At 47.2% G+C, this 22,485-nt stretch overlaps 1 protein-coding gene across 1 annotated transcript in view; it reads left to right on the forward strand.

Annotated features, from left to right (window-relative positions):
* Positions 1-22,485, forward strand: part of PRADC1 (protease associated domain containing 1) — a 56,548-nt gene that overhangs the window by 25,668 nt on the left and 8,395 nt on the right. Inside the window, exon 4 of the mRNA XM_030190954.1 lies at positions 15,576-15,743. Within this exon, the coding sequence (XP_030046814.1) occupies positions 15,576-15,743 (168 nt within the window). The remainder of the gene's footprint in view (positions 1-15,575; positions 15,744-22,485) is intronic.

A 22,485-nucleotide genomic window follows, 5' to 3' on the forward strand; every position in this document is an offset into this window, starting at 1 on the left:
GGGGAAATAAGTATTTGATCCCTTGCTGATTTTGTAAGTTTGCCCACTGACAAAGACATGAGCAGCCCATAATTGAAGGGTAGGTTATTGGTAACAGTGAGAGATAGCACATCACAAATTAAATCCGGAAAATCACATTGTGGAAAGTATATGAATTTATTTGCATTCTGCAGAGGGAAATAAGTATTTGATCCCTCTGGCAAACAAGACCTAATACTTGGTGGCAAAACCCTTGTTGGCAAGCACAGCGGTCAGACGTCTTCTGTAGTTGATGATGAGGTTTGCACACATGTCAGGAGGAATTTTGGTCCACTCCTCTTTGCAGATCATCTCTAAATCATTAAGAGTTCTGGGCTGTCGCTTGGCAACTCGCAGCTTCAGCTCCCTCCATAAGTTTTCAATGGGATTAAGGTCTGGTGACTGGCTAGGCCACTCCATGACCCTAATGTGCTTCTTCCTGAGCCACTCCTTTGTTGCCTTGGCTGTATGTTTTGGGTCATTGTCGTGCTGGAAGACCCAGCCACGACCCATTTTTAAGGCCCTGGCGGAGGGAAGGAGGTTGTCACTCAGAATTGTACGGTACATGGCCCCATCCATTCTCCCATTGATGCGGTGAAGTAGTCCTGTGCCCTTAGCAGAGAAACACCCCCAAAACATAACATTTCCGCCTCCATGCTTGACAGTGGGGACGGTGTTCTTTGGGTCATAGGCAGCATTTCTCTTCCTCCAAACACGGCGAGTTGAGTTCATGCCAAAGAGCTCAATTTTTGTCTCATCTGACCACAGCACCTTCTCCCAATCACTCTCGGCATCATCCAGGTGTTCACTGGCAAACTTCAGACGGGCCGTCACATGTGCCTTCCGGAGCAGGGGGACCTTGCGGGCACTGCAGGATTGCAATCCGTTATGTCGTAATGTGTTACCAATGGTTTTCGTGGTGACAGTGGTCCCAGCTGCCTTGAGATCATTGACAAGTTCCCCCCTTGTAGTTGTAGGCTGATTTCTAACCTTCCTCATGATCAAGGATACCCCACGAGGTGAGATTTTGCGTGGAGCCCCAGATCTTTGTCGATTGACAGTCATTTTGTACTTCTTCCATTTTCTTACTATGGCACCAACAGTTGCCTCCTTCTCGCCCAGCGTCTTACTGATGGTTTTGTAGCCCATTCCAGCCTTGTGCAGGTGTATGGTCTTGTCCCTGACATCCTTAGACAGCTCCTTGCTCTTGGCCATTTTGTAGAGGTTAGAGTCTGACTGATTCACTGAGTCTGTGGACAGGTGTCTTTCATACAGGTGACCATTGCCGACAGCTGTCTGTCATGCAGGTAACGAGTTGATTTGGAGCATCTACCTGGTCTGTAGGGGCCAGATCTCTTACTGGTTGGTGGGGGATCAAATACTTATTTCCCTCTGCAGAATGCAAATAAATTCATATACTTTCCACAATGTGATTTTCCGGATTTAATTTGTGATGTGCTATCTCTCACTGTTACCAATAACCTACCCTTCAATTATGGGCTGCTCATGTCTTTGTCAGTGGGCAAACTTACAAAATCAGCAAGGGATCAAATACTTATTTCCCCCACTGTAAGTTCCTGGAGGGAAATTCTATAGTCTGCTATTGAGACAGACATGGGGAAGGCACTGCTTGCCCTGGTATTGATAGCATGAAATGTTGCTACTATTTGGGTTCTCCCAGGTACTTGAGGCCTGGATTGGCCACTGTTGGAAACAGGATATTGGGCTAGATGGCCCATTAGTCTGTCCCAGTATGGCTATTCATATGTAAATTGCCCACTGAGAGCATCGTTCTTCAGCTCTCAGAACAAGCAGGAACTTGTGGAGGAAATTTCCACCCTTCTAGTGTAAATTTTAAAGGGCTTCAATGTTAGCTTCAGAAATTTTAGTACAAGAACAGTGTTGAGCACACTACGGTCTGTGCCCTGAGAATGACAAGGACAAATGAAACTCTGGTATACATATAAAGTATCACCATGTAAAATGAGTTTATATTGTTTGGCAGACTGGATGGACCGTTCAGGTCTTTATCTGCTGTCATTTACTATGTACTATAGGCCAATGCGGTCAAAAAAGATATAGTGGAATTAGAAAAGGTACAGAGAAGGGTGCAAATGATAAAGAGGATGGGGCGACTTCCTTATGAGAAAAGGTTAAAGAGGTTAGGGCTCTTCAGCTTGGAGAAGACAGCTGAGGGGAGATATGATAGAGATATATAAAATATTGAGGGAAGTGGAATGGGTAGACGTGAATTGCTTGTTTACTCTTGACAAAAATACCAGGACTAGGGGGCATGCAAATAAGCTACTAAGTAGCAAATTTACACGTTGAGTGAAGAAATATTTTCTCCGATTTTGTTTTAAATTCTGGAATTTGTTGCCAGAGTATGTGGTGAAAGCAGTTAGCAGGGTTTTAAAAGTTTGGATAATTTCCTAAAAAGTCCATAAGCCATTATTAAGATGGACTTTGGAAAATCCGCTGCATATTCTAGGATAAGCAGCATAAAATCTGTTTTACTGTTCTGGGATCTTGCCAGGTACTTGTGACCTAGATTGGCCACTGTTGGAAACAGGATACTAGGCTTGATGGACCTTCGGTCTGTCCCAGTATGACATTGCTTATGTTATGTTTAATCTGTGCCACCAGGGGAAGAAGGGAAGCAATTCTATTGCAGGTACTTCTTGTACCCGAAAAGATGGAGAGGGGAGGATCTTTTCCCATCCTAGACCTAAAGACTCTGAACAAATTCCTTGTCAGAGAAAAGTTCAGGATTTCCCTGGGCACCCAACTTCCCATGATTCAAGAAAAAGATTGCCTATGCTCTCTGGACTTAAAGGATGCCTATACCCACATTTTGATCCTTCTTAGTCACAGGCAGTTTCTCAATATGGTGGTCTGCCATTTGGCCTCCTTTCAGCTCTGAGGATATTCACCAGATGTCTAGCAGTAGTTGCAGTGTGTTTGTGCAGACTGGGAGCAAATACTTCCCTATCTGGACAATTGGCTGGTCAGGACGCATTGCTGGAGGGAGTGTCAGTCAATATTCCTAACTATTTGAGTGTTGAAGTTACTAGGGTTTGTGATACTCTCCAATTCTTACTTTCTCCCAGTTTAGTGACTGGAGTACATAGGAGCCCTGCTCGACATGTTGCAGGCTCGGGCTTTTCTTCCCCAAGCGAGAGCAGAGATCTTGGTAATACTCGCCTTGCAGGTGACATCACAGCAAATATTGAGATTAATGGGCCATATGGTCTCAACAGTGCATGTCACTCCCATGACACATCTCCATTTGAGAGAGGCCCAGTGAACCCTAGTTTCCCAGTAGTCTCAGGCGGCTGGGAATCTAGCAGATGTAATCAAGATTCTTCCAGAATTGACTATGTCCTTCTCTGGTGTCCAATTTGGGACTGTTCCAAATTCCACCTCAATGTTAACAGATGCATCCAACTTGGGTTGTGGAGCTCATGTGGATGCCATTCACAACTAGGGTACTTGGTCTGCTTAGGAAACAGCTTACCATATCAACTTCCTTCAGCTCAGGGTCATTTGGAACGCTCTAAAGGCTTTCAGAGATTGGCTACAGAACTAAATTGTTCTCATTCAAACACACAACCAGGTTTCAATGTTCTGTGTGAACAAGCAGTAGGGTACGGGATCTTATCCCTTGTGTCAGGAAGCAGTGGGGATGTGGCAGTAGGCCCTTAACAGAATGGTCCTCTCAAAGGACAACTGCCTGGCAGACAGACTGAGAAGGGTTTCTAAACCGTACAAATGGTCTCTCAACATGGGCATAGCCTGCAAGATCTGTGAGAGTGGGGCAGCCCCTCACTAGATCTTCTTGTCACTCATCTCAAGGTCCTCCAGTTCTGTTCCAGGATCAGATCACACAGCAGACTAGCATCAGATGCCTTTCTCCTCCATTGGGGGGAAGGTCTTCTGAATGCTTATTCTCCAGTACCTCTTCTAGAGAAGACTTTGAAACTTGAGCAAGACCAGGGAACTATGATTGTCCCTTACTGGCCAAGGTAGATCTGGTTTCCTCTTTTTCTGGAGTTGTCTTTTGAAGATCTGTTCAGATTGGAATGTTTTTCAACCCTCATCATGCAGAACAAGGGATCCCTTCTTCATACCAACCTCCAATCCCTGTCCCTTATGGCTTGGATGTTGAGAGCATGGAATTTAAATCCTTAGATTTGCTGGAGGGTGTCTCGCATCTTGGTAGCTTCCTGGAAAGACTCCACCAAGAGGTATTTGAAGTGGAGAAGATTTGCCATCTGGTCTGAGGCATTCCCTCATCTGTCCTACACACCTATTTCAATACCTCCTGCACATATGAGTCTGATTTGAAAACCAATTCTGTAAGGGTTCATCTCAGTGCAATTAATGCTTACTTCCATGTAAGAGTTAAGCCCATATCTGCACAGCTCTAGTTCGCTTCACGAGAGGTTTGCTCTTTTTAAAGCCCCCTGTCAAACCTCCAGCTATGTCATAGGATCTCAGTGATGTCCTCACCCAGCTGATGAAAGTTCATCAGCCATGTGATTCCTGTCATCTGAAGTATTTGACCCAGAAAGCTATGTTTTTGGTGGAGCTCACTTCAGCTTGCAGAGTTAGTGAGCTTCAGGCTGTACCAGCTGATCCACCTTAGACTAAATTTCACCACAATAGAGTAGTTCTACACATGCACCCTAAGTTCCTTCCTAAGATAGTGTCGTTCCGCCAACATTTTTCCAGAACCGCATGCCCGTCCTGGTGAAAGTGTGCTACGTACTTTAGATTGCGAGCGAGCCTTAGCCTTCTATTTGGAGCGGACTAAAGCCCATAGACATCCCACCCAGATTTTTGTTTCTATTGACCCAAACCAGATGGGAGTAGCCATTGACAAAACGCATGATTTCCAATTGGCTAGCAGATTGCATCTCCTTGACTTCCAGGCTGGGCTGACTCTTAAGAGCATCATGTCAAGGCTCATAATAAATAAATTGTCAGAGCCATGGCTTTGAGCCCATTGAGGTCAGTCTCTATAGAGGAGATTTGCAAAGCTGCGACGTGGTCTTCTGCCCACACATTCACATCTTATTACTGCCTTGAATAGGATATCTAACGTGACAGCTGTTTTGGTTAGGCAATCCTGAATTTTTTTTGGTGTCTAGAATCCAGCTCCACCTTCCTGGGCTCTTTTTCAATATATATCAGACATATTTACACTTTGACCAGAAATTCTGAATACAACAAAAGAAAACTATCTTAATATCTCAAGAAATAAAGCTTGGTAAATAGTCCTCAAGAAAAAGGAGATCCAAGAGCAGTAATTCCATGGAAAAATGGAAAATGAAAGAAAAGTTACAGGAAATGGAATCAATCAGACCTGATAGCAGTCCCTGGAAACAAAACTAAGGATCAGACTAACATTACACCCTTTCCTTCACGAAAAAAGTCTCAGTTGAGATGAGTCATAGAAAATGTACAGAACATTCTGATTTAACAATACAACATTTACAAGGAAATCTAAGTTGGAAAGTGGCTCCTAAACCAATTACCATGGATCATAGCTCCAAAAACTTCTTCCATCTAACCTGTATCCATTTGGAGACATCAGATACTAATTTATCTGCATATTTAAAATAGAACATCAGAATGGAGTCTGTTTTGATGGAAAACAAATGTATATAAGTTCATAAGCACCGCCATACTGGGAAAAGACCAAGGGTCCATCAAGCCCAGCATCCTGTCTCCGACAGCGGCCAATCCAGGCTTCAAGAACGCTGCAACCCCCCCCCCCCCCCCCCCCCAAAAAAAAAAAAAAAAAAATTTTTTATAATGTTCAATGGACTTTTCCCTCAGGAATCTGTCCCAAACCTCCTTTAAATTCCGTAAGGCCAGCTGCTGTCACTACATTCTCCGGCAAAGAGTTCCAGAGTCTGTCTACACGCTGAGTAAAGAAAAACGTTCTCCTATTTGTTTTAAATCTACCATATTCTAGCTTCATCTTGTGTCCCCTGGTTTTGTTGTTGTGTGAAAGTGTAAACGCTTCACATCTGTCTGCTCTACTTTGCTCATTATCTTGTAGACTTCTATCATATCACCCCTTAGCCGCCTTTTCTCCAAGCTGAAGAGCCCTAATCTTCACAGCCTTTCTTCGTAGACAAGTCGTTCCATTCCCTTTATCATTTTTGTCGCCCTTCTCTGCACCTTTTCTAATTCCACTATATCTTTTTTGAGATGCGGTGACCAGAATTGGACACAATACTCGAGGTGCGGTCACACCATGGAGCGATACAACGGCATTATAACATCCTCTTGTTTGTTTTCCATCCCTTTCCTAATAATACTCAACATTCTGTGTGCTTTATTAGCCGCCGCAGCACACTGGGCAGACGTTTTTAACGTCATATCAACGATGACTCCCAGATCCCTTTCTAGGTCCGTAACTCCTAACGCCGAACCTTGCATGACATAGCTGTAATTCGGGTTCCTCTTACCCACATGCATCACTTTGCACTTGTCAACATTGAACTTCATCTGCCACTTGGACGCCTAATCCCCCAGTCTCGCGAGGTCCTCCTGTAATCTTTCACACTCCTCCTGCGATTTGATGACCCTGAATAATTTTGTGTCATCTGCGAATTTAATTACCTCACTAGTTACTCTCATCTCTAGGTAATTTATAAATATGTTAAAAAACAGCGGTCCCAACACAGACCCCTGCGGGACCCCACTAACTACCCTTCTCCACTGAGAATACTGACCATTCAACCTACTCTTTGCTTCCTATCTTTCAACTAGCTCTTAATCCATAGTAATACCCTACCTCCGATCCCATGACTCTTCAGTTTCCTCAGGAGTCTTTCATGAGGCACTTTGTCAAACGCCTTTTGAAAATCCAGATACACAATATCTACCAGCTCCCCATTGTCCACATGTTTGTTCACCCCCTCAAAAAAATGCAGTAGATTGGTGAGGCAAGACTTCCCTTCACTAAATCTGTACTGACTTTGTCTCATCAGCCCATGTTTTTGTACATGCTCTGTAATTTTATTCTTGATAATAGCCTCTACCATTTTGCCCGGTACTGACATCAGACTCACCGGTCTATAATTTCCCGGATCTCCTCTGGAACCTTTTTTAAAAAATCGGCGTAACATTGGCTACCCTCCAGTCTTCCGGTACCACACTTGATTTTAGGGATAGATTGCATATTACTAACAGGTCCTGGTGATTTACTTTCTCTTCAGTTTGCAGAACTGACCCATTACATCCTCCAAGTTTACAGAGAATTTGTTTAGTTTCTCCGACTCGCCTGCTTCAAATATGCTATGTAATCAGTAAAGTAGCTCTAGCATACAGTTCTGTATCTGATGATTCCAAAATCTCAAATATTTAACTCTGAGTGGGTCTTGATCACGTCTTTTCTAGCAGGTCGCATAAATTAATTGTAAGGGGGACAAAGCTGCTTCCAGAAACTTCAATACTGATTAAAAAAAAAAAGTAGAACAAATCTTTAACCAGAGTTGGCCTGGTCTGAGAAATTCAAAAATCGTAAATTTTAAGCCTTTGCTTATTCTTCAGATTCTCAACTTTCCTTAATATCACTAATTTATCTTGTATCAATAAAGCTTGAGAGGATTTTAAGTCTGTGACAGTTTTTTTTATCCACTGTCAGTCTTTACAATACAAGCAGTTACCTGAGACTCGAAATCCTTCATTTTAGATGAAGAAGCTGCAGAAATAGACTTAATGGAAGTGCAAACCTGGTATAAATACTGGATGGCCTCCCAGAGTGTGTCCAGGGTCACTGTAGCTGGATTCACCTGAGGGCTCAGAGGAGCAATGCCAGCCAAAGACACAGGTAAAACCCCTGTTGCTGATAATACAACTCCAGCCATCAACTCCGCTGACAACACTGGAGCTCCAGGTTCATTCTCCTTCGATTGCGGCGAAGAGGATAACATACCCACCACCAGAGATGACAAAGATCCTCTGGAGTCGGAGAAGTCAAGCGCCCTTGCAACGCTGTTCCCTTTGGCGCCCTCCACTCCTTGCGAGGGGGAAAGACTGAACGAGACGTTCGGGTATTGGGGGAGTATCAGGTTCTCATGGGCTCAATGAGACCACCATCCAAGCTGGGGCTCTTACCCTCCCCAGCAACGGATGCACCCAGTAACTGAGGGGTGACTGCAAAGAACGTAATTGTGGTCTGCCACAAGCTGCCAGGAACCAGAGGAGGTGGAGGAACTTCACACAGTTCCCCCCACCCCCCCCCCCTTTGTTTAGGCATAAAGTAAGGCTGAAAATCAAGAAAATTAGAAAAATAATCTGCCAACGCGGGAGCTCTTACCTCAACACCATCTTGGATCTAGTCCCTAGGCTGTTTTCTTCGGTTCCTATACATTAGTTGCTGATTGGATACCTAATCATCACTTTAACTTGAATGGGGAGTAAACCAAATTCTTATGGCTGGGTCAGCCATGTATAACCATTTCTTTAAAGTAGTCAGCTTTAAATGTTGTGATTATGTCATGGTGTATTTGTTTGAAGGTCTTGGGGAGTGTTCTTAGATTCTGCTGTGACATTTGATATTCCAATATCGCATGTACAGGATTTTTAATTTTTTGTCAAGGTATATAAGACAGATAACTTACTATAGAGCACTGCTTCCCAATATTTTTCTGGCTGTGACCCCATGATTGCAGCAAAATAAAATGTAGAATAATGATGTGCCTTTGGAGAGCCCACCTCAGTCTTGACCCCAAATGTAGGTTTTGTGACCCCATTTGGGGTCCTAACCCACAGTTTGGGAAGCTCTGCTATAGATCTTCTGAGAAGATTGATGCAGGCCATTATTCTAATTCAATAAATACTTCATATTTTGGTTTTAACAGTGAAGCAAAGATTTAGACTCAAGTATTACAAAACCCTGCAGCAAAATTGATTTTTTTTTTTTTTTAAGGGGACATGTAACTAATTATTTTTCTTTCCTTTTTTTTTTCTTATACACTTATACCGGTTGTCAGTACAAGATATGGTTCCATTTAAACTGCTCTGCCTCATTCTAATTATATCAGATGGTTGGATTTTGTTCTATGAATAAAATTATTATGCTTAACTGGAAGTACAACACTGTCTTTATCTACAAACGTTCATAATAAAAACATCAGGCAGGCTTGTTTTCATTCCAGGCAGTGGTAGAGTAGAACACCTTAACTGCCATACTTAAGTCAGTAAATATTTGGTTTTTCACTATCACTTAGGTTATTTGATAAATTCCTGCAGGACTAATATAGGCTGATAATGCATTTGATAGCTTGCTTTGTTTCTGGCTTTTGTTGGCTATTAACAGAATTATTTAATAAATCTTTACAGGATTATAGTAGACTTGCTAATGTATTAGCTATAGTTTGGACTTTAATTTGTATTATGTTATATTGATAATTGTAATTTGATCAGTTTAAATTGTAATCTGCTCTGAATAGGTACGGAAAAAGTGGATTAGAAATATGGAATTAAATTAAGAGATGCTCTCTAAAAGACACACGAGTCCTTGGCATTGGGGGGAAAAGCAAGCAATTCAGATTTTCCATATCATCATGCTGATCAATCCATAGACTGGTGGGTTGTGTCCATCTACCAGCAGGTGGAGATAGAGAGCAATCCTTTTGCCTCCCTATATGTGGTCATGTGCTGCCGGAAACTCCTCAGTATGTTCTCTATCTCAGCAGGTGGTGGTCACACACAGCAGCAGCTCTGGCTAGGTCTCCAAGCCTAATTTTTAGGTTTTGTTGAGTACCCTGGGGTTGAGGGCTCTTCTTGAGCAAGTGCAAACCTGGTGGCGCCAGGTCCCTCCTTTTCTCCCCCCTCCCGCTGGCTCCGTTTAAAAAAAAAAAAAAAATTTTGGACGTCCTTAAGGGCGTTTATTTCGACGTTTATTTAAACGTTTATTGCAGCTACTCACTGGGACACCAGGTCGTTACAGCTCGGAGCGAGAAGCAGGTAATTTTTACCTTTTTATAGCGGGCAGGGGGTTCCCCGATCGATCTCCACGTGGCCTATGGCGTCGGAGGGCGAGGGCGCGAAGAATCGCTCCCCGGACTGCGTGTGCGCTTTTAGCGGGGATGCGGGGGTCTTAAAGTCTGATTCGCCCTTGTTGGGTGTCAGTTCGGAGGCCGGTCAGTGTCCCGGGTCTTCCTCCGGTGCGGCGGTTTTTCCCGCCATAAATGCCCATCCCCCGCTGCTCGCCTCCGCCATCTTGGCCGGCCACTCTGCTCGGACGGCTTTTTCTTGGGCCGCCCTTGAGCTGGGAGACGTTAATGCCATGGCCGCACTTGATTTGGGCGACGGCAAAAAAGCGGCTAAAGTTAAGCGCCATTCTTCCCGCGCGGCTCCTTTACGGAGTGTCGCGCCGGACGCCATCTTGGATGCGCAGCATGTTTCTCCCCCGCTCTTGCGAGCGCCGGTTGAGGGTGTGTCTAGGGCTGTGGCCCAGGCTGCTGAAGTGCACAGTCTGGGGGGTTTCTCCCCCGAGTTTATTTTGCTGCTGCATCAGGCCTTCCTTATGCAAAACGCTGCCCCTACTCCCTTGTCCGATAAAGGGGTTGAGGCCCCCGGAAGTAAACGCCCTTGGGTGGATTCCCAGGCCTTAGAGGACTCTGTTTCCTCTGATGTAGATGAGGGCAGCGTATTTGAGTTCTCCCAACGGTCCTTTGGGGATTCCTTGGAGGAGACTGATTCCCGCTCGGATGGAGCGGATGACCCCTCTGCAGCGCGGATCTTTCGCTCAGAGGATTTGCCCAACCTGTTAGTGCAGGCCATGAGCATTTTGAAGATTTCCTCTCCAGAGGACGTCTCTCCCTCAGCCCCTGTTGGCTCCGCCATTATGCTGGGGACGAAGCGCCCACCTAGAACCTTCCACGTGCATGATGCCATGCACACCTTAATTTCGGCTCAATGGGATGTCCCGGAAGCGAGCCTCAAAGTGGCTAGGGCTATGTCCCGCCTCTATCCTTTGCCTGAAAGTGAACGGGAGACCTTTCTTTGGCCTACCGTGGATTCTTTAATCACTACGGTGACTAAGAAAACAGCGTTGCCGGTGGAAGGTGGCACGGCCCTAAAGGACGCCCAAGACAGAAGATTGGAGACGGCCTTAAGGTTGTCCTTCGAGGCGGCTGCCTTAAGTTTGCAGGCCTCAGTTTGCGGCTCCTACGTGGCCAGGGCGTGCCTGACGATTGTGCAGCAGGCTTCCCCCTCGGATCCTTCCTTGAGGGCTGATTGGCCGGCCCTGGAATCGGGCTTGGCTTATTTGGCAGACTTACTGTATGATGTCTTGAGAGCCTCGGCTAAAGGTATGGCTCAGACAGTCTCTGCGCGGCGGTGGCTTTGGCTGAAACATTGGTCTGCGGACCACGCCTCTAAGTCCCGCCTGGCTAAGTTGCCTTTTAAAGGCAAGCTGCTCTTTGGGGTCGAGCTGGACAAAATTGTGACCGATCTCGGCACGTCTAAGGGCAAGAGGTTACCAGAGGTCAGGGCTCGGGCCAGTGCTCGCCCCGGTATCTCCAGAGGACGGTTTCAGGAAGCCCGTCGGTACCGCCCGGGCAAGTCGGGCTCCTCTGCCCCCTCTTCTTTCAAGAGGAACTTCTCCCCCAAGCAGCATTCCTTTCGCAGAGACCGCCGTCCCGGAGGTGCGCCCTCTGGTCCTCCCCCAGGGTCTCGTACCCAATGACGGGGTCCTGGTCCATGGCCCAGTGCAGATTGGAGGACGCCTGTCCTCGTTTCTGGGCGAGTGGACCAGGGTAACTTCAGGCGCTTGGGTGCTGGAAGTCATCAGAGACGGCTACAAGCTAGAGTTCTGCCGACCCTTAAGAGACGGGTTTGTACTCTCTCCCTGCAAGTCTCCGGTCAAAGCTGTGGCAGTGCAGCAGACCTTGGACAATCTGATCCGCCTGGGTGCGGTCGTTCCGGTGCCAGAAAATCAGCTTGGCAAGGGACGTTACTCCATTTACTTTGTGGTACCAAAGAAAGGAGGTTCTGTACGGCCTATCCTCGACCTCAAAGGGGTCAATCGGGCCTTGAAAGTTTGGCACTTTTGCATGGAGACTCTCCGCTCTGTTATAGCGGCAGTGAAGGCAGGGGAGTTCCTGGCATCCCTGGACATCAAGGAAGCGTACTTGCATATTCCCATCTGGCCTCCTCATCAACGCTTTCTGCGTTTTGCAGTCCTGGGCCGACACTTCCAGTTCAGAGCCCTCCCGTTCGGGTTGGCTACTGCTCCGCGGACCTTCTCCAAAGTAATGGTGGTCATCGCGGCCTTCCTGCGAAAGGAAGGCGTACAAGTCCATCCTTATCTGGACGACTGGTTGATCCGAGCCCCCTCTTATGCAGAGTGCGGCAAAGCTGTGGACCGGGTGATTGCTCTTTTGAGCTCCCTGGGGTGGATCATCAACTGGGAGAAAAGCCAGCTGCGCCCGACTCAGTCCCTGGAATGTCTGGGAGTTCGATTCGACACCCAAGTGGGCAGAGTGTTCCTGCCGGACAATCGGATTGTCAAACTTCAGGCTCAGATGGACCAGTTCCTAGTAGCCTCTCCGCTTCGGGCTTGGGACTATGTGCAGCTGTTGGGCTCTATGACGGCCACGATGGAAGTAGTGCCCTGGGCCAGGGCTCATATGAGACCACTACAACACTCTCTGCTGCAGCGCTGGACTCCGGTGTCGGAGGATTATGCTGTGCGCCTTCCCTTGGACCCAGCAGTGCGCGAGGCGCTGAGCTGGTGGTTGAAGACAGACAAGTTGTCTGCAGGGATGCCTCTTGTGACCCCGGAGTGGATTGTCGTCACGACGGACGCCTCTTTGACGGGCTGGGGAGCCCACTGCTTGGGAAGGACAGCGCAGGGGCTCTGGTCTCCTGCAGAGGCAAAGTGGTCTATCAACCTCCTGGAACTCAGAGCCATTCGGTTGGCGCTTTTGGAGTTCCTCCCGGTACTGGCGTTGAAGCCAGTACGGGTCCTGTCGGACAATGCCACGGCTGTGGCCTATGTCAACCGCCAGGGAGGTACCAAGAGCGCCCCTCTAGCCAAGGAAGCCATGAATCTATGCCAGTGGGCGGAAGCGAACCTGGAACAGCTGTCGGCGGCCCACATTGCCGGAGTCATGAATGTCAAGGCGGACTTTCTCAGTCGCCATACCTTGGATCCCGGAGAGTGGCAGTTATCGGCTCAGGCGTTCTTGGACATCACGAAGCACTGGAGCCAGCCGAGCCTAGATCTGATGGCGTCATCGGCCAATTGCCAAGTGCCGCGCTTTTTCAGCAGAGGACGGGACCTCGATCTCTGGGAGTAGATGCTCTTCTCCAACAGTGGCCGACACAGGAGCTTCTCTATGTGTTCCCGCCCTGGCCCATGTTGGGCAGGGTACTAGACCGGGTGGCAAAGCATCCGGGCCGGATAATCCTGGTGGGTCCGGACTGGCCCAGACGTCCCTGGTATGCGGACTTGATCAGGCACTCAGTGGACGACCCTCTGCGGCTGCCAGTGGAGCAGGGCCTGTTACATCAGGGTCCTGTGGTGATGGAGGATCCCTCCCCCTTTGGTCTTACGGCCTGGCTATTGAGCGGCAGCGTCTGAGGAAGAAGGGCTTCTCAGACAAGGTCATCGCTACTATGCTGAGAGCGAGGAAGCGCTCTACTTCTACTGCTTACGCCAGGGTTTGGCGTACCTTTGCAGCGTGGTGTGAAGCAGGCTCACTTTCTCCCTTCACTGCTCCAATTTCTTCAGTGCTGGCGTTCCTGCAAGAAGGTCTGAAGAAAGGCCTGTCGCTCAGTTCCCTTAAAGTCCAGGTAGCGGCTCTGGCTTGCTTCAGGGGCTGCCTGAAGGGTGCTTCCCTGGCTTCGCAGCCAGATGTGGTACGTTTTCTCAAGGGAGTTAATCACCTGCGCCCTCCTCTGCACTCAGTGGTGCCTGCGTGGAATTTCAACCTGGTGCTAAGAGCCTTGCAGAAGCCGCCTTTTGAACCCTTGTCGAGGGCATCTCTGAAAGACCTGACGTTGAAAGCAGTCTTTTTGGTGGCTATCACTTCAGCCAGAAGAGTTTCCGAGCTCCAGGCACACTCATGTCGAGAGCCTTTTCTGCAGTTCACTGAGGCAGGAGTGACTATTCGCACAGTGCCTTCCTTCCTGCCCAAGATTGTTTCTCGCTTCCATGTGAATCAGCAGCTCTGTCTCCCTTCCTTTCGTAGGGAGGACTACCCAGAGGAATACTCTGCTCTCAAATATCTGGATGTGAGACGAGTCATCATCAGATACTTGGAAGTGACCAATGATTTCCGGAAATCGGATCATCTGTTTGTCCTGTTTGCAGGTCCTCGTAAGGGTCTGCAGGCTGCTAAGCCTACAGTGGCAAGATGGGTCAAGGAAGCCATTGCAGCGGCTTATGTGGCCGCGGGGAAGGTGCCGCCTATTCAGCTGAAGGCTCACTCCACTAGAGCTCAGGCGGCCTCGATGGCAGAGGCCGGGTCCATCTCCTTGGAAGAGATATGCAAGGCGGCAACTTGGGCATCGGCCCATACCTTCTCCAGGCATTACCACTTGACTGTGGCTGCTCGGGCGGAGGCCCGGTTTGGAGCTTCAGTGTTGCGGTCAGGGATTTCAATGTCCCGCCCTGGGTGAGTACTGTTTCGGTACATCCCACCAGTCTATGGATTGATCAGCATGATATGGAAGGTAAAATTATGTATCATACCTGATAATTTTCTTTCCATTAATCATAGCTGATCAATCCATAGCCCCTCCCAGATATCTGTACTGTTTATATTCTGGTTGCATTTCAGGTTCAAGTTTAGTCTTCAGTTCCTGTTCAGGAGGACTTCGTGTTCAAGTTTTTTCAATTGGATTCAAGAGTTGAGACGAGTTTGTGTTACAGTGAGCTGCTGCATTCCTCTCCCCTCCGTTTTACGGGGCTGGATTGAGACATAAATTCTGCCGGCGCTCCCTCCCGCTTCGTGCGGCTGTAGGGCAGCTTTGTACCCCTCCCGCTTCGGCGGTGTTAGGGTCAGTCAGCTCCTCCCGCGGTTGCGGTTGTAGGATAAGCCAGATCCCCCCGCATCGGCGGGGTGGTGTCCCTCCCCCGCTCCACGGGGATGAGCTGGACGGATTTCCCTCCCCCACTTGTGTGGGGATGAGCTGAGTTAATTCCCCTCCCCCGTTTCGGCGGTGGTGAGCTGGGCAGAGTGTCCCTTTGTGGGTGTAATTCTCTAAGTGCTGAGTCCTGCGGATGGAGCTTGGATATCGACATACTGAGGAGTTTCCGGCAGCACATGACCACATATAGGGAGGCAAAAGGATTGGTCTCTATCTCCACCTGCTGGTAGATGGACACAACCCACCAGTCTATGGATTGATCAGCTATGATTAATGGAAAGAAAATTATCAGGTATGATACATAATTTTACCTTATGTGTGCTGGTGTCTGAGAATGAGAGCAGCATCAGGGTTGTACACAAAAGTATGTAAATGAACTGTACAGTATTGAAACAAAAATCTTGATTTTCCTCCCTCTTTGCTGGCCCTAGGGGTTGCTCTTTTCTGTCCAAAACGCACATCATCCAAGAACATGGGGGACTGGCAGTGATAATTGCCGACAACGCATATGACAACGACAGTTCCTATGTGGAAATGATCCAGGACGACACTAGAAGAACAGCAGAGATTCCAGCCCTGTTTCTACTAGGAAGAGATGGGTATGAACTTGAGATTTGATATACCTGGCATTTGTGTAATTTGTTTACTGGCTGTTTCTTCATATCTTAACTCCTATTGTGGATTAAAAACTGGTTGAAGGATAGGAAACAGAAAGTGGGGTTAAATGGGCAGTATTCACAATGGAGAAGGGTAGTTAGTGGAGTTCTTCAGGGGTCTGTGCTAGGACCGCTGCTTTTTAATATATTTATAAATGATTTAGAGATTGGAGTAACTAGTGAGGTAATTAAATTTGCTGATGACACAAAGTTATTCAAAGTCGTTAACTCGCAACAGGATTGTGAAAAATTACAGAAGGACCTTACGAGACTGAGAGACTGGGTGGCTAAATGGCAGATGACGTTTAATGTGAGCAAGTGCAAGGTGATGTATGTGGGAAAAAAAGAACCCAAATTATAGCTATGTCATGCAAGGTTCCACGTTAGGAGTTATGGACCAAGAAAGGGATCTGGGTGTCGTTGTCAATAATACACTGAAACCTTCTGCTCAGTGTGCTGCTGCAGCTAGGAAAGCGAATAGAATGTTGGGTATTATTAGGAAAGGTATGGAAAACAGGTGTGAGGATGTTATAATACCGTTGACTGCACCTTGAGTATTGTGTTCAATTCTTGTCGCCGCATCTCAATAAAGATATAGTAGAATTGGAAAAGGTGCAGCGAAGGGCGACTAAAATGATAGCGGGGATGGGATGACTTCCCTATGAAGAAAGACTAAGGAGGCTAGGGCTTTTCAGCTTGGAGAGGAGACATGATAGAGGTATATAAAATAATGAGTGGAGTGGAACAGGTGGATGTGAAGCGTCTGTTCACGCTTTCCAAAAATACTAGGACTAGGGGGCACGCGATGAAACTACAGTGTAGTAAATTTAAAACAAATCGGAGAAACGTTTTCTTCACCCAATGCATAATTAAACTCTGGAATTCGTTGCCGGAGAACGTGGTGAAGGCGGTTAGCTTAGCAGAGTTTAAAAAGGGGTTAGACAGTTTTCCTAAAGGACAAGTCCATAAACCACTACTAAATGGACTTGGGAAAAATCCACAATCCAGGAATAACATGTATAGAATGTTTGTACGTTTGGGAAGCTTACCAGGTGCCCTTGGCCTGGATTGGCCGCTGTTGTGGACAGGATGCTGGGCTTGATAGACCCTTGGTCTTTTCCCAGTGTGGCATTACTTATGTACATATTTAAGCTGAAGGTCAATCAAACTCATGAGTGTGAAACAAATTCATTCTTGCCACTCAATATATTCTTCAGAGGGCAAGGAATATCACACTTGTAGTAATTAAACAGTGCTAGAAAAGGTTTGAATCCCTAGGATGGTTATCTATACTTGACACAATTTATACTCAAAACATGATTAAATCCTGAGAGAATGATCTATTGAATATGTTTAGAAACAACTATGTATTTCAATTACTTAACCAACAAAAGCATTCAACCTACGTATGTAAATATGTCATTCAGCACCTGATGGCATCTTCTTGAGCAGCATATTCAGCTTAAACATCTTCCGTAACCAGGGGCGTAGCTATGTGGGGCCACGGGGACATGGGTCCCCACAGATTACGCCTTGGCCCCCTCTACATTTGACACCCCGCCGCCCCCCCCCCCCCCCCCCCCCCCCCCACTGCCGCATCAGGTACCTTGTTTGCTGGTGGGGGACCCCAAACCCCACCAGCTGAAGAGTCTTCTTCAGCGCCGGTCATCTGTTTCTGACGCCTTACATCCTGCACCTTGCATGTAGCCCCATGCAGGACGTAAGGCGTCAGAAACAGATGATCCCACAACGAAGGCGCCGGAGTTGGCCGGCGCTGAAGAAGGCTCTTTGGCTGGCGGGGATTGGGGTCCCCCGCCAGCAAACAAGGTACCTGATGTGGCAGCGGAGCAGGGTGGCGGGGGGAGGGTTTACGGTGGCGGGCCAAAGTGGTGGCGGGGGGGGGGGATTGCGGTTGCGGGGGAGGCAGCTAAACAGTGCCCCCGCACCTCGGGCTGTGTCCCCCCTCCCGCTGAGGTCTGGCTACGCCCCTGTCCATAACTGCTAATCAATGTTTTACATCTCTGTAGGAATGGTCCAAAATTCCTCCAGTGAACTGTTTTAGCTCTGACTTTTGCATGAACAGCTTGCTTTGACAGTCTTGCCACTTTTCAGTAGGTTTGAGTCTTTTTCTTTCTGTCTTTGTCTTTCTCACCCCGCATTATCCCAAACAAGTTTGGGTTCAATGTGGCTTACATCAAACTTTTAAAGCAAATTGCAATAAGAGAACTATAACGAAAATACAAAATAATAATAGGTAAAAACATCCAAGCAGTAAGAGTGGCCTAGTGGTTAGAGTGGTGGACTTTGGTCCTGGGGAACTGGGTTCAATTCCCACTGCAGGCACAGGCAGCTCCTTGTGACTTTGGGCAAGTCACTTAACCCTCCATTGCCCCAGGTACAAATAAGTACCTGTATATAATATGTAAGCCGCATTGAACCTGCTATGAGTGGGAAGGTGCGGGGTACAAATGTAACAAAAAAAAAAATTTTGAACTAACAAAAGCATAACAACCAACAGTGGCGAGGAAGTCACTAAATAAGAATGCTTTCAACAATTTTATGAAATTTCAAGTAGTCAGTAGCATATCTGAGTGACTTTGGAAGGGAATTCCATTTCCTAGTAGCTTGGTATGTGAAGCTTTCATGATGAATACATCAGTAACGAAGATTTTTAAAACACTTGGCAAGTCCAAAATATACTACACATTGTGTGAAGAGGGTTTTATATTTGCTGATGACTCCCAAATCTACCTTTCTACCCCTGATATCTCACCTTGCATCCAAACCAAAGTTTCAGCGTGCTTGTCTGACATTGCTGTCTGGATGTCTCAACGCCACCTGAAATTAAATATGACCAAAACCGAGCTTCTCATGCTCCCCCCGTTTTCTATTTCTGTTGATGGCTCTCTCATTCTCCCTGTCTCCTCAGCTCGAAACCTTGGGGTCATCTTTGACTCTTCTCTCTCCTTCTCTGCTCATATCCAGCAGATTGCCAAGACCTGTCGTTTCTTTCTTTACAACATCCGTAAAATCCGCCCCTTTCTTTCCGAGCACTCTACCAAAACCCTCATCCACACCCTTGTCACCTCTCGTTTAGACTACTGCAATTTGCTTCTTGCTGGCCTCCCACTTAGTCACCTCTCCCCTCTCCAGTCGGTTCAAAACTCTGCTGCCCGTCTCGTCTTCTGCCAGGGTCGCTTTACTCATACTACCCCTCTCCTCAAGACCCTTCACTGGCTCCCTATCCGTTTTCGCATCCTGTTCAAACTTCTTTTACTAACCTATAAATGTACTCACTCTGCTGCTCCCCAGTATCTCTCCACACTCGTCCTTCCCTACACCCTTCCCGTGCACTTTGCTCCATGGATAAATCCTTCTTATCTGTTCCCTTCTCCACTACTGCCAACTCCAGACTTCGCGCCTTCTGTCTCGCTGCACCCTACGCCTGGAATAAACTTCCTGAGCCCCTACGTCTTGCCCCATCCTTGGCCACCTTTAAATCTAGACTGAAAGCCCACCTCTTTAACATTGCTTTTGACTCGTAACCACTCGCCTCCACCTACCCTCCTCTCTTCCTTCCCGTTCACATTAATTGATTTGATTTGCTTACTTTATTTATTTTTTGTCTATTAGATTGTAAGCTCTTTGAGCAGGGACTGTCTTTCTTCTATGTTTGTGCAGCGCTGCGTACGCCTTGTAGCGCTATAGAAATGCTAAATAGTAGTAGTAGTAGTAGTAGTAGTACTGTGTGACCCACTTTGGACTCTGCGTCAACTCGTGGACAGCAGGCCTTTCTCATCTAGAATTTTCTGATATGAAGTAGAATTCATGGTTCCATCAATGATGAGCAACCTGTTCAGGTTTTGATGCAACAAAGCAACTCCACACTATATCTCCAATAGCATGCTTTAGAACTGGGTTGAGGTGTCTGTTTTGGAAATGCTGCTGTGATTACAAACAGGGTTGGCCCTATCACTAGGTGGACTGGCGTATCAGAATTTGGGGAATAATGACACAGAAGATGGGGCCTGCTCTCTCCCCTGCTGCTACTGCCACCACCACCCTACTTCTGCATTGACTGTCTTGAAGGACTTGAGGTGTGCCAGAGCTTGGAGATCCCCATGCAATGCACACCATTTAAGGGTCTCCTGGTTCTCCTAGCACAGACTTTCTATCATAGGGGGTGGGATCCAGCAGACCTCGAGTACATAACCTGCACTCAGAGATCCCACATAGAGCATGTATGTTCATGAGCAGTAGGGTAGAAAGGAGGGAGCAGGACCTGTAAGGGAAAGGGTTGATGTGGGAGAGATGTTGGATAAGGAAGAAATGGGGAAATGCTGGAAATGGAAGTGGGGGAGAGAAGAGATGCAGAACAAATGGAGAGAGATGCTGGAAATGAAGGTGGGGAGAGGAGAGATGCTGAAATATAGTGGAGTAGGTATACGACCTTGAGCCACCCCTATGGGGGGGGGTCTATATGCCTGAAGGTTCACCTAGGGTAATATTGGGATATATTAACTGCTTTTATGAAAAGATTCACTCTAATTGGATATCCTTAGACCAGTCCTGAGCAAAGTTCAGTATTTGACTCATCTGGCCAGAGAACATTATTCCAGAAGTCTTATTGACCATCTAGATGAGCTTTGGCATATCTGAGGCAGGCAATAATGTTTTATCTTTTCTTTCTACCTATTCTCCTATGAGCATAATTCCCATTCCTGTTTTTCTTAATGTTTGAGGCAGCAGTCCTCACATCAGCCATAGCGAGAGAAGCCTGTGGAACTTTAGATACTGTTTTTGGTTTCTCTGACTTTGTGAATGATTATCTTGTTTGCTCTAGCTGTGGTCTTGCCTGGGCAAGCACCTCTGGGCAGAGTCTGTGTTGTCTTGAGCTTTTTTTCATTTGTAGGCTGACGGTGGAGGGGTGAAGCCTCAATGATCAGACAGTCTTAAAATTCTGTCCAAAAAGACTAACATCAATTACTCGTCTAATTGGCACTACTTACTTAACTCATCTTATGCAACCTATTCTTACCTTGGATTTGTTTGGTATTTGAAACCTTGAATACTTGTTAATATCTCCTGATGGAATCAATTTAGTGGTCCAGAAAAACGTACGGGCGCGTTTCTATATGTTACACTGGGTGTACAAAGGTTAGATGCATCTAGTTTAATTCTGTCTGTATAGTTTGATAGCTGCACAATCCCAGAAGACTTCGTCGTCTTCCTGCAATTATTGTAACAACATACATGTAATTCCCTATTTTAAGCTACTTTTTTAAATTTACCTTTATAATACGTTTAGACATCAATGTCACTGATGTTCACTTTTAACAATATAATTTTTTTGAGCTACACCAAAAGATGTATGGTTACTCTCATTTAGCTTTTTATTGTTTAATTTTTTTTATATTTAAATATATCAGTGTTTCCAACAGATGTGCAATACATTCCATATCATCATGCTGATCAATCCATAGACTGGTGGGTTGTGTCCATCTACCAGCAGGTGGAGATAGAGAGCAATCCTTTTGCCTCCCTATATGTGGTCATGTGCTGCCGGAAACTCCTCAGTATGTTCTCTATCTCAGCAGGTGGTGGTCACACACAGCAGCAGCTCTGGCTAGGTCTCCAAGCCTAATTTTTAGGTTTTGTTGAGTACCTGGGGTTGAGGGCTCTTCTTGAGCAAGTGCAAACCTGGTGGCGCCAGGTCCCTCCTTTTCTCCCCCCTCCCGCTGGCTCCGTTTAAAAAAAAAAAAAAAAATTTTGGACGTCCTTAAGGGCGTTTATTTCGACGTTTATTTAAACGTTTATTGCAGCTACTCACTGGGACACCAGGTCGTTATAGCTCGGAGCGAGAAGCAGGTAATTTTTACCTTTTTATAGCGGGCAGGGGGTTCCCAGATCGATCTCCACGTGGCCTATGGCGTCGGAGGGCGAGGGCGCGAAGAATCGCTCCCCGGACCGCGTGTGCGCTTCTAGCGGGGATGCGGGGGTCTTAAAGTCTGATTCGCCCTTGTTGGGTGTCAGTTCGGAGGCCGGTCAGTGTCCCGGGTCTTCCTCCGGTGCGGCGGTTTTTCCCGCCATAAATGCCCATCCCCCGCTGCTCGCCTCCGCCATCTTGGCCGGCCACTCTGCTCGGACGGCTTCTTCTTGGGCCGCCCTTGAGCTGGGAGACGTTAATGCCATGGCCGCCCTTGATTTGGGCGACGGCAAAAAAGCGGCTAAAGTTAAGCGCCGTTCTTCCCGTGCGGCTCCTTCGCGGAGTGTCGCGCCGGACGCCATCTTGGATGCGCAGCATGTTTCTCCCCCGCTCTTGTGAGCGCCGGTTGAGGGTGCGTCTAGGGCTGTGGCCCAGGCTGCTGAAGTGCACAGTCTGGGGGGTTTCTCCCCCGAGTTTATTTTGCTGCTGCATCAGGCCTTCCTTATGCAAAACGCTGGGGTTGAGGCCCCCGGAAGTAAACGCCCTCGGGTGGATTCCCAGGCCTTAGAGGACTCTGTTTCCTCTGATGTAGATGAGGGCAGCGTATCTGAGTTCTCCTAACGGTCCTTTGGGGATTCCTTGGAGGAGACTGATTCCCGCTCGGATGGAGCGGATGACCCCTCTGCAGCGCGGATCTTTCGCTCAGAGGATTTGCCCAACCTGTTAGTGCAGGCCATGAGCATTTTGAAGATTTCCTCT

Source organism: Microcaecilia unicolor, chromosome 2 (genome assembly GCF_901765095.1).
Source record: "Microcaecilia unicolor chromosome 2, aMicUni1.1, whole genome shotgun sequence".
NCBI classification, from domain to species: domain Eukaryota; kingdom Metazoa; phylum Chordata; class Amphibia; order Gymnophiona; family Siphonopidae; genus Microcaecilia; species Microcaecilia unicolor.